The sequence below is a fragment of the Agelaius tricolor genome, unplaced genomic scaffold, assembly GCF_023055355.1.
Source record: "Agelaius tricolor isolate 1412-34295 unplaced genomic scaffold, bAgeTri1.0.p SCAF_3, whole genome shotgun sequence".
Classification (NCBI taxonomy): Eukaryota; Metazoa; Chordata; class Aves; order Passeriformes; family Icteridae; genus Agelaius; species Agelaius tricolor.
This window is the reverse complement of record NW_027269263.1, coordinates 12,215,774-12,232,173: the sequence shown is the minus strand read 5'-3', so window position 1 is coordinate 12,232,173 and position 16,400 is coordinate 12,215,774. Positions and strand designations below refer to the sequence as shown.

The 16,400-nt window shown below is 41.9% G+C and overlaps 1 protein-coding gene across 2 annotated transcripts; it reads right to left on the bottom strand.

The window, feature by feature from the left end:
• Positions 1 to 8,425: 8,425 nt before the first annotated feature.
• Positions 8,426 to 13,943, bottom strand: MRPS33 (mitochondrial ribosomal protein S33). Of its 2 annotated transcripts, none has more exons than XM_071422472.1 (3): positions 13,791 to 13,943; positions 10,898 to 11,153; positions 8,426 to 8,767 (listed from the first exon to the last, which is right to left on the bottom strand). In XM_071422472.1, the coding sequence occupies exons 2-3, from the start codon at positions 11,110 to 11,112 to the stop codon at positions 8,662 to 8,664; spliced, it is 321 nt and encodes a 106-aa protein (XP_071278573.1). In that variant the 5' UTR covers positions 11,113 to 11,153; positions 13,791 to 13,943; the 3' UTR covers positions 8,426 to 8,661. The 2 variants fall into 2 exon arrangements, with proteins under 2 accessions (XP_071278573.1, XP_071278574.1); XM_071422473.1 differs by having other exon boundaries at positions 13,761 to 13,902.
• Between the last annotated feature and the right edge of the window lie 2,457 nt (positions 13,944 to 16,400).

The window sequence follows — 16,400 nt, the reverse complement described above, 5'->3', positions numbered from 1 at the left end:
TCTTGGAATTGCTGTCTGATTGATCCACTTTGAGGCAATAGAAAAAACAAGGCTGCTTTTTCCTTTTGTTTTTTTTCCCCTTTTCCTTTACTTTAAACTGTTCCAGTACAGAGCATATGTATTGTTTCCTTTGGAACTTCCTGAGAACTAGTTCAGGACATTTATCATTCTGTGACACTGCTAAACCTGAAACATTCATACTTTCAGTGTGAAATTAGATAATATTCAGATGGTGATTTGAATTTGCTGCTGAACACTCTTACCTGTGATTTTTTTCAGCTGATGGAGATTTCATAGCTCTTTGCCTCTGAGTTAAATACATGAGTAGAAGCAATGAGGATGGGTGCAGACTGTCAGTAAAACCGGAGTAGGGAAAACAAGGAAAAAAATGTGAATCCACCAGATTCTTAACTCAGTTTTCATTCTACCATTAAAAGCAATGTTGACCTAACAAGCTGTATTTTATTTTATTTTATTTTATTTTATTTTATTTTATTTTATTTTATTTTATTTTATTTTATTTTATTTTATATAAAAATAATAGCCTATTCTAGATTGGGACTTTGGGGTCCACCATGTGAATGCTGCCTTGCAGTGCTCTGCTGTTCTCCCTGCTGCTTCCAGCCTTCACTCTTGTCCCTGTGGGGGAAACTGAAAAAACCTAACATTTATTTAAAAGCAGTGTAAATACCCACCTATGTGGCATTTGAGGGACCCTCAAGTGACAGCAGGAGCCCTGAAACCACTAAGAAGGGAACAGAAGTGGCAGCCAGGGGAAAAGGAAGGGGAGGGATAGGGTAAAAGATGAGATGGAGGGAAAATGCAGTCCAAGTAGACACTGGAGAAAAAGATGCAGCTCTCCTAGGAAACAAGAAGCAGATGAAAACAGGGAAACAAAGGAGCAAGGAACACTGGTTTTCCTGCCTGATGTACTTTACTAACACCAGGACCACATCTCATGTTTGCAAAGATTAGTCCAGACCCTCCTGTTCCCATAGCATCCCTGGTCACTGCTTTAACACATTCAGCTTGTTCAGGTATCTGATTTCTGAGTCCTTTGTGTTGGAGAGTGATAAGCTGATCAGCTTTAAGGACTAAACAGTGTTATATGCCTCACATTATTATTCTGGTGTGAATAATCACATTTTACAACTCAAACCCATCCCATTTAGGCACAAAACCCCCCACTAATGTGATTGAGTGTGTTCCAAGAAAGGGCAGGAAAGGATATCACCTCAATCAAATCATTTTACTGTTCAGAAAATGACTGTTCCAATTATGTTCCAGTCTTAGGATTTTCCTTCATAATACCCAGAGTAGCCGAGCTTCCCCTAACCTGCTGTTATTTGAATCTCTAGCATTTCACAGACATGTTGGTGACTATCTACATCTCTGATCTAATAAAAGTTTAGATACTAACTTGCACCTTTCAGTTTCTAGCCTCTTCTCAGAGCAGAAAAAGTCCATTAGGGTTGGTATTGGCCTGAAGAAAGGATATTTCAAGAGTTTAAAAAATCTAAATCAATAACAGGAATCAAATACAGAAACTACAGCGTTGATGTGGGAGAGCGAGAACATGGTGACATATCAGGTTTCTCAGGGCAATATTCCACATTGCTGGAGTTTTAAGAGATATTGTTCTTCAGGAATAGGTCATATAGGATGGATAACCTCTGTAAATGAATGCTTTTATTGTAATACATGCATGTCCTGCATGTTAAACATCGGAGTCATTTGCTGACAGAGTCAGTATCACCATTCATAATCCGTCCTTGTCTTTTAATCCTCACTGCCACCAAGACAACACAAGCCTCACACACATTTAGTCTCTCCTGTAAAAGAAAGCTGCTCACCAAGCAAGTGGGAATTAGGAGTCTCCTAACCATGTTGCTCTATCCTCATTCCTGTGAGTATGCCCTTGGCCACAGGCAAAATTTCTGGTGCAGTGGCCAATGGCCTCTCAATGCTTTTGATGCTGTGGATTGCTTGAAGCTTGCAGTTCTGCTGAAGGCTCTTGGATGTGGTTATTCCTTTTGGATATAAGGAGACCTCTTTCTCTGGAAGACACATTTGTTTTGGTAAATGTACACAAGTTTTGTTACCCCCCTCTGGGATGTTCTACATGACTGTGCTGGATTGGGCTAGGGGAGGATTAATTTTCTTCACAGTGGCTGGTATGGGGCTGTGTTTTGGATTTGTGCTGAACACAGGGTTGATAATATAGAGATGGTTTTGTTATTGCTGAGCAGGGCTTACACAGAGCCAAGGCCTTTTCTGCTTTTTGTGAGGCTGGTGAGGAAGCTGAGGGTGACTGGGAGGTTGGGAGGAGACACAGCAAGGACAGGTGACCCCAACTGAACAAAGAGATGTTCCAGACCATATGACATCATGCTCAGTATATAAAGGTGGGGGAAAGAAGGAAGAGGGGGGAAGGAGGAAGGAGAAAGAGAAAAAAAAAGGATCACATTTGGAGTGATGGCATTTCTCTTCCCAAGTCACTGTTACATGGGATGGGGCCCTGCTCTCCTGGAGATGGCTGAGTTCCTGCCTGCCCATGGGAAGCAGTGAATTAATTCCTTGTTATTCTTTTGCTTTCTCTATTAGACTGTCTTTAGCCCAGCCCATGAGTTCTCTGCCTTTTATCCTTCCAGTTCTCTCCCTGATCCCACTGGGGTGGGTGTGAGTGCGTGGCTGTGTGGGGCTCAGCTGCCTGCTCGGGTGAAACCACAACAATGACTCCAGCTTAGGTCTTAATTTCATCTGATTTTTAAGTGGTTTGTATGCCTAGTCAATACCTTACTATCTGTCCTCAGAGGGCAATAATATGTATTAATTAACTTGAAGATGCTATCAAACAACTTGAGTTTGAAAATAAAGAGACAGACCATGCCATTGGCTTTATTGGCGTCAGGCAACAGAGCAGTATTTTGGCAAACATCGCAGCATATAAGCAGAAATAAGTGCACAAGAAGAAAAATAAGGAGGCTACAGGGTTATTTTCTAGTTGCCAGTAACAATCCTGACATTCTGTAGCCTAATTCTCACTTTTCAGTTTATGCTCTTGACTTAGAAAGCATTTGTGATGTTTAGAGCTCATGAACAATACTTACCTGCACATAATTTAAAAAGATGCAATAAACTTTCTGTTAACCAGCCAGGTCAATACTGAATGCAGTACCCTCCTTGCTTGTTGCTCCTCTGAGCACTCTGAGCAGCAGCTTGATGCTGCCTGTTGCACAGACTCCTTTACATGCAAGTACAGAAATTAGATATGTCTCACCTTGTCCGTAGTGGTGGCTGGTTGTAAATAAGTCACCATCACCCAGGTGCCAGCACAGTCCCTCATGGATGAGGCTCTCCTAGAGCCACTGAAGCTCTCTGCAGAAACCAATGCATGGCACCCAGAGAGCCTTACACAACTCTGATCCACACTGAATCACAGATGCTGAGCTGGAAGGAACCCACAGGGATCATTGGGTCCAGCTAGGGAATGTCACTGGGGAAGCGCCTTTGGCGTGCACAGACACCACAGAGTCTTGCAGAGATGAGGATTTGTCTTTAAGAGACCACTATCAGCCAAAGGCTGGCATTGGCTTTACCTGTACACACAGGTAAATCCCACTGATACCAGCTGGAGATTCTCAGTATTTATGCAGCTTCTAAAGTGAGGCCACTTCTGGAGATGTTTTAACCTGGAATCATGTTTTAGAGATCTGGTTTTGAAAGGTGGGAGGCAAGTGAACTCACTTTTATCCGGGCAAGACTGTAGTGGAAACAGAGGGATGTGCTGCACTCACAATTATTTGCAGAAACACAGCACTGTGTGTGGCAGTAGGATGGCTTTTAGACTTTCTGGACCTCAGGTGCTTTTTGCTCCTAAACCCATTAAAAGCCTATTTACTGAAGCAGCCCATGAGGCAAACATCAGACACACAGAAACAACAACTGAAGTGAGAGAGACCCTCTGAACTCTATGAAATATTTACAAACAGCTTCAGGAGCCCTGGGATGAAGTGAAGTACTTTCAAGCAGAGAGAGAAAACCTAATGGATATAAAAATCCTTTTTTAGCTCTTGGTGAGATTTGTTTTCAAAGACCTAGCTATGATATGAGGAAATGTATTAGCTCATCCAGTCTGCCTCCTCCTGCTCCAGGAGAGAAGTAGTCTCAGTGCTATATTTTATAACACTTGGCTCAGCCCAGCTCTGCCTGACTCAGACAACATAAACCAAACCCTCTTCTTGGGAATCTTCTCAGTTTTTCTAAGTATTTCACTTTGTGGAATTTTCCCCAGTGTTCCACCCAGAACAATTCAACACAGTATGCATAAAGACACTTTGATGTCATGATCATCATGCTGTTGACTTCATATTTATCCCCTTAGACAACCCTAAATAACTTCCCAGCCAGTGTGGTGGTGATGTCCCTCTAACATCTGTCTAGAGTTATGCTCCTCCCCATTTGAACACATTATTGCTGTGCTCTGCTGTGACTGAGCCTTCACAAGAAATTCTTTCAGATGTTTTCCTGTCTGTTCCTTCCTCTTTGTACTCAAGACACTATTACTACTATTATTATTATTATTATTATTATTATTATTATTATTATTATTATTACTACTACTACTACTACTACTACTACTACTACTACTACTATTACTATTATTACACTTGAGGAAAAGGACAAGGAAAAGAAAGAAGTGAAAAGACAAAAGCACCTTTTTCATGCTACCCCAGCTGTACAGGCACAGAAAGATCCATTTGAGATACCTGGCCTTCACACATAATTCAAGTTTTACCTCTAGGATTTATGATAAGGGTATTGTTCTCATTTCTGCTTTCTCTTACTTGCCTCATACTTAAGTTTTTATTAGAACTTTTGAATTTTCCATTGTTGTTTGGACAGTTTAGAGAAATGATGCTGCACCTACAGGAGGTTAACCAGGAAGAGTTTCTGCTCTTACACAACTCAGTATCAAGATGATGAACAGAAAATGTCCCCTTGAAGGATTTTCTTTTCAGAATCTACTGCCAAAGGACTGTAGAAGAAGTTCCACAACCAGTTACAGAGGAGAACTGAATTTAAGGAAATTGATCTGAGATCCCCATAGCATTTCTTTTCCTTGCATATTATCCTTTCTGCTTTAAAAGAAGGAACACAAAACACAGTCATTCCCTCATCAAAGCAGCCTTTCAAATTTGTGAATCTTTTCAAAAACATAAAATCATAAAACATTAAATTTGTAAATCTTTTCAGTCTTTGTTGATTGTTTTTTTTTAAATTATCCTAAAATAGCCTTCAAACACAAAGTAGTAGAGGAAGAAGTACACAGATACTTCAAATTTTCAAAAGTATTTATAGTTTAAGAAATAACTGTGATTTTTTTTTTACTTTCTGACCAAACCAAGATTTTTTTCAGCATTTGACATTTTAAACATCTAAAGTAGAACAGCAAAGTAACATAGCACACCTTATCTTATGTGTTAAAAATGTCCTCAGCTGTTGCATAGAACCATGTCTCTGAACCAACAGAGCTCCAAGTGCAACCCAGGAGCCAGACTAAGCTGCCCATGGCAGGGTTCTCCTGGGGTAAACTCCCAGCCTGGAAGCAGCTTAACCTCATGACGCTGTTCACCAAGTGATCATTATTCTAATTTTACTCTTGGGGAAGCAAAGGCAAGCAAGACAAAGCATTTATCTAAAACCTTAGAGAAATTCAGGTGCATTTCACTCTGAGCTGTGCAAACCCAGCATGCTGTTTTAATAAGTAGAACAGACTCTTTCCACATTAGGAGAAACTTTGTTCAAGTTATTACTTTTCTGAGCAGAACACAGATATTTCAACACGCTGCCAGAAAGCAAGACTGAGGATTTTTTTTTTCTTTCCACCATTACAAAGTACAGTCACATGCAAGTGAGCTTCTGCCTGTCTGCAGGGTTTGCAATAGTAAGAGGTTCTGGCAATAGCTGCACTCCCTATAGGATATATACAGCAACTGGGTCAGCCTGTTTACAAAATAGCTTGTGATTATCACAGCAGTGCTCAGCAGCTATGAATACATCATACCAGAGTCTAATTAAAGACAGGCATAGCTACAGCACTGCAAAATAAAGAAACAGGGGCACTTAATGAAGCTGCCTAGGATTGGGAAGAGGTTAGTTTTTACTCTCAGTTGGCCCCTTGGAGGTCAGCTAACCAGGTTTATTTCGATCAAGAATTAAAACAGACTTGTTGTGAGGGCAGTCAGTTCATTTCCTCAGGAAAAGAGGGAATTTTGTAACAAGACACATCAGTTTCAATGGTGAAAAAAATCATTTTAAGGGGAAAACTGAAAATAAAGATCTAGTTGAACTTGGTAATTTGTACATAAAATGTATGTACATAAAACACCATTATACCAATAGTTGTATAAAACATAAATGTTCCTATCCTTACCCTTCAGAATGTGGCCAGAACTCTCCTTCCTCCCCTAAGTACTCCTACTGCATTATACCTGCTGTGATGCTTCAGGATTGACTCCCAGTCTGTCTAGTCCCTGTGATTCATGAAATGCAGTCTTCTTCAGGCCATGCCCATTACTAAATGACAGAGCACGGGTTAGAAGGGAGGTAGGAAACTGCTTATTTCTATCCCAGCTATGGAAAGAAGGCTGTATTTTCTGGAACAAAATAGTTATGCTAATGCTCCCAGCAAGCAATGGATTATACTAACACTAGGATATGCTCCAATACTGGCTGAGTCATCATTATTTTAGGCTGAAGACTTAGGGGAAGGGAAACAACCATTTTTGAAAAGACCAAATTCTAGCAAAATAGTATTACAGAAGAAAAATCATGAAAAAGTAGGCAGAGCAACCTCTCTTGTAGTTATACTTTTTCAGAAAGCGGTTGTTCTTTATTTTCCTCCATCCATTTGCTTTCGTAAATGCTGCACAAAAAAGGTGAAAATCAATGATTCAGTCCATTTGTCTCACATCTCCTACTTCACAGGCACTTCTATCAGTTCCATCATGTTGCACAAGTATTTTATATATTGGTATAAGTTACTCATAACCAAGTTTAAGGCCATTCATACTTCCTTTACAGACCCACAATTCCCTTTTTGATGCACGCACACTTTTTGGTCCCTTGCATGTTTACATTGTGAAAGCTTTAAGAGTTTCACTGCACCAGAAGAGATGGTTTTGATTTTTCATCTGAAATAGCAGGGAAAACATTTTTATTTATCTTAGATTTAATTTTAGAAGGCATCAAGAGCTGTGCAGAGCTGCTGCAGTAGCTCTGCTGAAGAGGTTCAGAATGGGTCCTTCTTTTCACTCCTCACACTCCTAACCAGAAAGTGTCAGGCAGCAGCAATTTTTCTACTTGGGTAGTTCTCTTTCCTGCCCAGAATGTGAGTCCATGGTGCCCTTCTTCCAAAGGTGAGTTCAAGGGAGGCAGACCCTTCCCCTCAGCTGCATGCTCATGTCCCAGGAACCACAAACTTCCTGGTGGGCCACGACAGGCTCCAGGTACTTCAGTACCAGACAGGTCACAACCCACAGACAACACACGCAACACAAAAATGGCTTAAGCACATTACAGTTGAGCAAAAGTTCCAAGTTACTAATAGAATTTTAAGTTAGAATAAGGAACTTACCACTGCAGTACAGAGCAGTGCATATAAAATATTAACTTCTACAGCATCTGTTTGACTGTGGTGAGAACTCAGGTGCTTCTCCCACAACACTGCAGATTTCCTAAAATCAGCTCCTCTTAGAACTTAGAAAAGCAGGTAACATGAAGTAAGGACACTGAACAAGAACCATGCAGCTCACCAGAAACACCTTTTAACACAATCAGTACCTCTTTAATTAATAACTTTGGTGAGGTAGAGCTGTTGAGCTGTTACAAATTTATGTAGATCCACCAATGATTAATATTAGCAACCAAAGGAGCCTAGTGATAAAACCCCTAATGAAAATGTTGATTATCTTAGGTAGTGCTTCATACATGTCTTCCAAGCAATCAGAATAAGTTTACTGTAAAAAATATTTAAAATTGAATTATTGCATATAATAGTTCCATTGTTATATGGATTTAGTTAACATTTCAGCCTCTTCTGTTGTAGCACCTAAAAGTTTAGGGTACAATGAGAGTGCTGTGGGCAGGCAGTGGTTTGGGAAGTATTGTTGAGTGAAAAGCACAGAACAACAGGGTGCAACAGCAACTTAAAAACTTTTAAAAACCTTGAAAAAATAGCACTAGAGTTACCTGAAATGAAACTAATTATAACAGGTAAAGGTAAGATTGACAAGCAGCTGCAGCAGCAGGAATCCTCGGTTTTTTGTGGCCACACATAAAACAGTATTGATATTAATACAAGTAAAACAGACAATGAAAAGCAAACAATTTCCAGATCAAGAAAAACTGAAACAGCTACAGGTGGTTTCAAGAAAAACACTGAGCACTTTTTCTTTTATTACTGTGCTGCAATATACAGTATATTTGAAGTATAGAAATTCAAAACCAGTAAAACTTCAAAGAGCCAAGTGCATTCCCAGGGTGGAGTCCACAATTTCACAGCGTGTTTCCTGTGCCCCACACACAGCCCACATGCCAAGCCTTCTCCAGCCATTCCCCAGCATTTCCAGAGCAGTCAGTTACACTGTTCAAGCAGCACTATTTCTTCTTGAGAGCTCTCTTTCCTTCCCCCTTCTTTGGTTTTTCCTTCCCACGGAGCTTTTTCAATCGCCTCATCTCCTCCTTGAAGTCCTGATGCTCATCCCTAGGTGAGGAAGAAGGAATAAAGTTTACTCTTTTTCTTGGGATCCAGAGATACCAATAGTTCTTTGAACTATATGCTAATTAAAAAAAAAACCAAACAAACAAACATCAAAACTTTTTAAACCATGAAGTCCATTCTGAAGCTTGCTGCAATGTTACTGCTGGCAGTATCACTGACAGATTTCCTCTGATACTTTCAGAACTAACAGGGTTGTCCTTTTCAGCAACAAAGGATGTGTGCAAATGTGTATTATTTCAATTGCATTTTTTGATTCCCTTTGCTTAAATGAGCAGTAAAATGCAAAAATCAGCAAGAGACAAGAGTAAGATTTTCCCCCTTGTTATCCAGCCCAGCAGTGCAGCCAGAGCACACTGTGTTCCTGTGTTCAGGTCATTAGCTCCTAGGGAAACAGGGCCATGCTGAGCAGTAATTACAGCACATGGCACTGCTCTCAGGTGACTTCAGGAATGAGTTGTGAAGATGGCATCAGAACTGGGAGAATCTTAATAAGAGAGTAAAATAGGAAGGAGGATGAAGGGGCTGGCAGGGATAATCAATTCTCAGTCACTTTCTAATAAATTCTATTAATCTGTCCCTGTATTTTTTTAGTGCAAAGTGATTTTCAAAAGTCATAACTGCATTCTATGTGGCCTAAGATTGCTGCACTGCTATTTTTAAGCACAACTTCTCTAAATAGAAACAAAAAGCTTGTGATTTATTACCGGCCCCATCAGTCTATGATTCTTCATTACACTTTTTTTTTTCTTCTACCAACTCTCTGTATACAGCTAGAGAAGGAACTTAATAGGAGAAGGAGAAGAGTAAAGAACATTAGCATCACATTGAGGCTTTCTGTGTAAACAGCCAGTCTAGGAAGTGTTGGCACACCTACCTATAGCAAGAGCATCCAGGATGCAATCCTTGATGGTTAGTATTGTCATACTAGCAACAAGTAATCTGTTTTGACTATACAGGGTTTGCAGCCTCACTTTTAAAGATTTTTTTAGAGCTACCTGATTGAAGTGAAAGAACTGCATTTGACTCCTGCTGACGTTCTTCAGCAGTACAATTCTCTCTGATACAGACTGTGTGAGTTAATTTAGAAATTAGACAACTGGTTTGGATGAAGTGGGAATTAACAAGACTATTTAAATCTCATTTGAATTTAATTTAATTTATTTTGAAGAATAAAAAGGCCCTCTGGCCTAACAGAGACTTTCTGTCTCTTCTAAATTTCACTTATTAGCGGTTGAATGAGAGAAATATATGGTAAGTCTGGTGTTAACATCACCTCTTTGTATCACATTCATTTGCCATATTCAGAACTACAGATGCATCTCTTGTCTATCAGAAAGGTTTCTTTTCTCCCCCACAAAGCAAAAGCAGGAATCCTTTCTTAGGTAAATGCTTGCACAACTAAACCTCCAGTCTTTCTCACGAAAGGTTCCAATTATGATAAAGTTAGACAGCAGTCACTTTTGTTCTCCTTGCCCTAAGTGCCAACAATCAAGTGCCTACTTCCATATGCACCATATTCAGAAGGGAACACTTCCCTTGGGGAAAACTGTCGCTGTGTCCTCTTTGTGACCATCCGGTCACTGCCTGGCCAGCCCCAACACGTTTTTATTGCCTTTGTTCCCTTTCTGTCATGATTCGATATATGTACCCCCATTCTCCCCAGGTCACTGCCCGGCCAGCCCCAATGTGTTTTTATTACCTTTGTTCCCTTTCTGTCATGATTCGATCTGTGTACCCCCATTCTCCCCAAACAGCTTGTCCCAAATTGCTTCCCTCTTCCCCCATGTCAATCCTCTAATTTCTGCTGATTCATTCCCCAATCTCCTCCCTGGACCCCTGTCAATCACTTGGCCTCCCATCCCCTCTTTCTAGAACCTTCCAGCAGGGGCATCGAGTGATTGGTCGGAGGTTGGGGCCCTCCCTCAAAATTTTCCCCAATTCACTCCCCCCCCCCCCCCCCCGCCATGTCTATCTCCCTGGTTTCCACACCCCAAGTTCTCCCCACTGGTTGTTCTGTGAATCCCTCCCTTGTTTCCACCCCCTGACAACAACTGGAACGAGACTCCCACCCACCCCCTTCCCATCTCCAAGCTGCTCCCACCCTCCAAGCACCTGTAGAGCCCAAAGTAGCGGAGTTTCTTCATGAGGGCGTAGTAGGTGTTGTGAGGGGGGTACCAGTTGTGCACCTCGTCCCTCTTGGCCAGGGGCTGCTCGCTGAACAGCTTCACCACCTTCATGGATTTGGAGTCCGTGGGCCTGACCACGTCGCCGAATATCTGGGCACTGAGGCGGGCCATGCGGAGGGCGTAGCTGGAAACGTTGGACATCTCCCCAGGAGCAGTGGGCACACACAGACAGATGGACCTTCCTGCAAAGGCAAACAGCTACAGCTCTTCACCCAGCTCAGAGCAGAACCAGCTACCCCAGAATTAGGGCAAACAAAGGAATGTATCACACACTGAGCACTCATCTGACATCGCACGTTCCTTGCATAAAATCAGTCTAATACTTCAGCATGTAATCCTGCTGATAAAGAACATCTACATGAATTCATGCCACAGACATGTTTTATGAAAAATCCTTTCCTTAGGATTTTTTTCTCCTGAGAAGCTGAGAGGCCTCAGGAACAAAATGTAGACAATGATTATCTGCTGCTATGGAATGCAACAGGTGGATCTGTGATTGGTCTCATGTGGTTGTTTCTAATTAATGGCCAATCACAGTCCAGCTGTCCGGACTGTCTCAGTCAGTCACAAGCCTTTGTTATCATTCTTTTCTATTCTTAGCTAGCCTTCTGATGAAATCCTTTCTTCTATTCTTTTAGTATAGTTTTAATATAATATATATAATGAAATAATAAATCAAGCCTTCTGAAACATGGAGTCAACATTCTCATCTCATCCCTCATCCTAAGACCCCTGCAAACACCACCACAAATTCAGGGACAATTCCCAGCCTACAGACAGCAATACCAACTATAGAAGTGCACTGCATCACAATTTACCATGGCTAGCATGGTTTATTAGCAGAACTCAGCTTGCTCAAGACAACCCTTAAACCCCATCCACTGGAACAATTACAGTGTGAGCTCTGCCAAAAATTGCACCCGTGTGATACCACTGACTGCTGCACAAGCACAGGGTAAGGCACCACTTGAACATACAGAGAAAATGACCTGGGAAATTTTTCCTCATGGAAGTTTCTCACCCTATTTAAAACATTGCTATAATCCATGGAACAATGGGCTATAAACAAATCATGTTTCTCTATATGAATCACACAGATCTTTCCCATGTAAATTCCCTTCTCTTGATCATCTCCATCAGCTTTTTCTCCATTCTCTTTTCAGTCTCTCATGATACCTATTCTTTTCAAGAGGAAAACAGTAGTTTTCCCATGCCAGATTCTTTTTTCCAAGAAAATCAATCAGCAGCTTCCCATTCTCTTTTAGTCATCTCTCACCTAAAAACTTCTGCAACAAAAATGCCCCAAAGACAAAACCATAGTTAATTAGGCCACCAGACAACATGCTAAAGTAGCATGAGAAGGGTTTTCTCTCAGCTTTTCTGACCCTCCCCATTTTAAGTCTTCTTTACTCTTTCTTTGCAGAATGGTTGTAGTAGACAAGAATAGGAATCCCATAATCCTGTATCTGAAGTAGTATCTTGTCTGTACTTTGCCTTTTTGAATGACTGATAACATAAGTCTTCAGACAAATTCAAGAGCATGACACTGAGGTTAAAGTTTAAAAATTTTGTTTTAAAAAGTATTGCACAGCTGATTGCAGAATGAGCATAACAAATTAAAGACCATGGATAAGAGCAATCATCAGCAGTGCTAAGTCCACTTCAGTATGATTACACAGAGTTGTTTAATAACACAAATTTGGAGTATTCATAACCTCACATACATGTATCTGCTCATTGGAGGACCTGCTTTGATTTACTCCTGTTAGCAGAGTGCTCTAAAGGAAGCAGGAAAAAAATCAAGCATGAAAATAATACAAGTAATTTTGAGACAAGAGAATAATGGTGAAATTAACAAAAGGGAAGGCAAAGCATCAGAGACCTCGAGCCAAAGCAGTAGGCCTAGTGTGAGAATACAGAAACTCTTAAATGATTGCAGGGCAGCACTTCAACATGAGCATCTATTACAGGGGGAAATAATCACTAAATTTTGCTAAAACATCTCTTTCAGAACAGCCAGCTCTAATTCCTGCATTCAGAGACAAAGAAACAAGTTTCCCCCCAAACTCTTCATCACAGGACTCCAAAAGTCTGTCTTTATCACCAGACTCAAACACACAACTTGCTTAATCTCTGCTTACTGCAGCTTTAAAATGAAAATACCTTTAGCTCCTGAACAATGCAAACCTGTGGTGTGAGGAACCTGATTTCACTCCTGACTCGCTAAAGAATTGTGACAGCCCAAGCTGAGGCTGGAGACCTCCATTAATGCTTGCCCGACTAAGAACGCTTGGGAGTGAAGCAAAGCAAATGCTGCAGACTCCCAAAGCTATCCAAAGCCTGTTCTAGGGTGATTCTGTGAGATGTTACATCTGTGAGACGAAAGAATACTTTCGTTATGGTCACTTCCAGCAATGACATCTCCAGAATCGCCCACTCGGAGCTGGCACACCTAAAGCAAACCCAGCGCTCCGTGCTGCCGCTCCACAGCTCCCTGCTCCCGCCCTGGGCTGGCTCATTCTTTATACCCGATCCACCCGCTTGATTCGGAGCGCTCTCTTCTCACTGGGAACATGCCAGGAGAGCGCTCACTCCCCTAGGAGCACGGGGGGAAGACCAGGCCGCCACGGAGCTCAACCAGCGGCGGGCGCGGCTCCGCCTCAGGCCGGGCCGGCCCCGCTTCCCTGAGGCACGGGAGCGCCGGGACGCGGCCAAGAGCTGCGGCTCCCGGGGACACGGCCCCGCCCGGCAGCCCGGAGCCCGGCAGCCCGGAGCCCAGAGCCTGGCACCTCCGTTCGGCCCCGTTCAGCCCCGCTCACCCCGCGCTGGGCCGCGGCCGGAGGAACGGCGGCGCTGCCGGAGCGGAGGTGGCGCACACGGGTGACGCGAGGGGCGGGACGGGCGGCCCAGGGAGGGACCTTCCTCTTCTTCTTCCTCCTCCTCCTCCTCCTCCTCCTCCTCCTCCTCCTCTCCCTCTGCTGTTCGTCCTCCTTCCCCGCCCTCCTTGGAGCTCGTCGGGTGCTGTCCCCGCGGTCATGGAGCCGCGGAATCACAGAATAACCTGAGCTGGAAGTGACCCTCAAGGATCACACCACGAGAGGCCCACACCCCCTTGCGCCAAGAGCAAAACCTTTTCGTTGTGACTCCTTTTCTTTCATTTGTTTCCCTCCCTATTGTAAGCAGCTTTGCAGTTATATGCATAAATCTAATAAGGAAATGAGAAAAGTGGTTATCCTCGTGAAAAATGTGTATTTTACGATTGGCTTTTCGCAAATATTAAAATGAATATTATACGTGTTGTGTTAGAAAGTAATGCTGTATTAATTCTCTTAAGTAGTGTGTTAAATATAGTTTTGGGTTATAAAAAATGTTAAAATAGAAACTATGCTATGTAGATATATTTTTTAAAGAAAGCACTCGCAGCAAGATAGAAGCCACGGGACACCTAAATCTTTCAGAGAAAAAGAATTTATTGCTCTCTTATCAGAAGAAATTAACTTCTTCCCGCCTCGAAGGCACTGTCAGGATTCAGAGGAAGAAGTTGACAATGACCAGACAGAATCCTGTATTTGAATGGAATTTATACATCATGTATGAGGTGTATGAATATGCAACAGGCTGTTGTTTTTAAGGGTTAAGCCTCTGTTAATGGGTGTCCTTTTTCGGGCTCATGCTGCCCAGAAAAAGGTACCCAGATGTCCATAACTCTTTGTCTCTATTGTCTCATATTGTCCTAATTCAAATTGTCTAAATTATTATTACTCTAATTGTATTTTAAATTTTTTAAATTATTTAAATTTTAAAAACAAGTGATTGGCGTTTTTCACATCCTCATTAAAAGGATGACAAGTCTACATAGAGCCTTTTTCTTTGGTTTTGCCAGGGAAGGGTGGTGTGAGATGTCCACACTGACATGTCCAGTCAGCAGCCTCACTCCATGAGAACATGTGCTCAGGTTAATAAAACCAAGCTGGCTTTACTCTTGGGAGAGGGCATGAGTTTACATGAAGAGCTGGAAGGCAGGTGTCTTCACTCTTGACCAGGCTGCAAACTGGGATTAATGTCAAAATTTAGTTTTACTGAAAAGCGATGAAAGGGAGAGTTCGGGAGCCACAAATGTTTGTCATTCACTGTGTTTCCAAACCACTTTGAGAGATTGTGTCTCTACTCCAAATTCAGGGCTCCTGTGCTCCTTGCCAGTCCTTACTCTCATTACTTCCATCCTGCTGCTTGTTTTCAAAGATAGTTATTCAGCTGCATAAATATTTCTCCCTTGGCAAATTCACCTGTGCAATCTCAGTCTTTCAGCACTGGTATCCTCTTGGTCTCTTGCTGCTGGTGAAGGTGGTGAGCTGGTCACTCACCTTTGTGCCCCAAACCTGAGGTGGGATGTGTGCCCAGGGGAGCCCCTGAGGTCTGGGGATGGGCAGCTGACCCTGCCACGCTTCCCCTGGCACCTCTCTGGCCACTGCCAATCCCACTGGAGATGAGCTTTCCCAGTGCTTGATTTATGCTAATTTTTAATCAGTGCCAGGAGGTGCTAAATCAGACTCTCTGCAAACATCTGAGTAAATGACAATTATGTGATTGCATTTATATGCCAAACGTGTAATGCCATCGAAGGAGCAAATTGGGTTTGTCTGGCTTGCCCTGTTTTCTAGAAGAGCATATTCTGCCAAGCATTGAATAAATAGTTATTCTGTCATCCTTTCTTAATTAATTTTCTGTCACCTTTTCCATGCTTGTCACAGGCAGAGCAGCCTGGGCAAGCCAGTCCTCTTTCTTGTCCTTTTTGAATATTGGCATGATCCTCTAATTTCCTTTATATTCCTGATCTAGTGGAAGGTGTCCCTGCCCATGGCAGGGAAGGGTTGGAACTAGATGATATTTAAGGTACCTTCTGACCCAAGCCTTTGTATGATTCTGTGATTATTAAGAATTAGCATTCATGGAATTTCTTTAGCCAGTTATTCAAACACTGTCATATGAAAGTTCTGTAGATATTCTAATTTTAAAATGTTTGCTCTAGTAGATCTTGCCAACCATTTTCATTACTGACTAATGGATGGAAAAGTACTTATTTTTTCTTTTTTTTTTCCTGCAAGATAAGAAAAGTGTCTTTTCCTTAATATTTCTAAGGAGGAAATAGAGTTTTTTAACATTTCTGCCACTTCTGTGCTATTTTGCCATCTCTAGACATACACATCAGCATTATTGCTCCCCTCAATTTACTGTTTGTAGTCACACCATTTATGCTTTTTCTGTAGTCTTCATTTTTTGTATTAACAGAACATTTTTTCCTATATTTTTGCCTTTCTACGTTGTTCTATACCATGCTTTTAACTTCCGAGTGTTTCCTTCACCCTGCTGCTGAAGGACAAAGTTGTCCTTCAGCCAAAATTGGCCATTTTGTTAATTAAGCAATCATG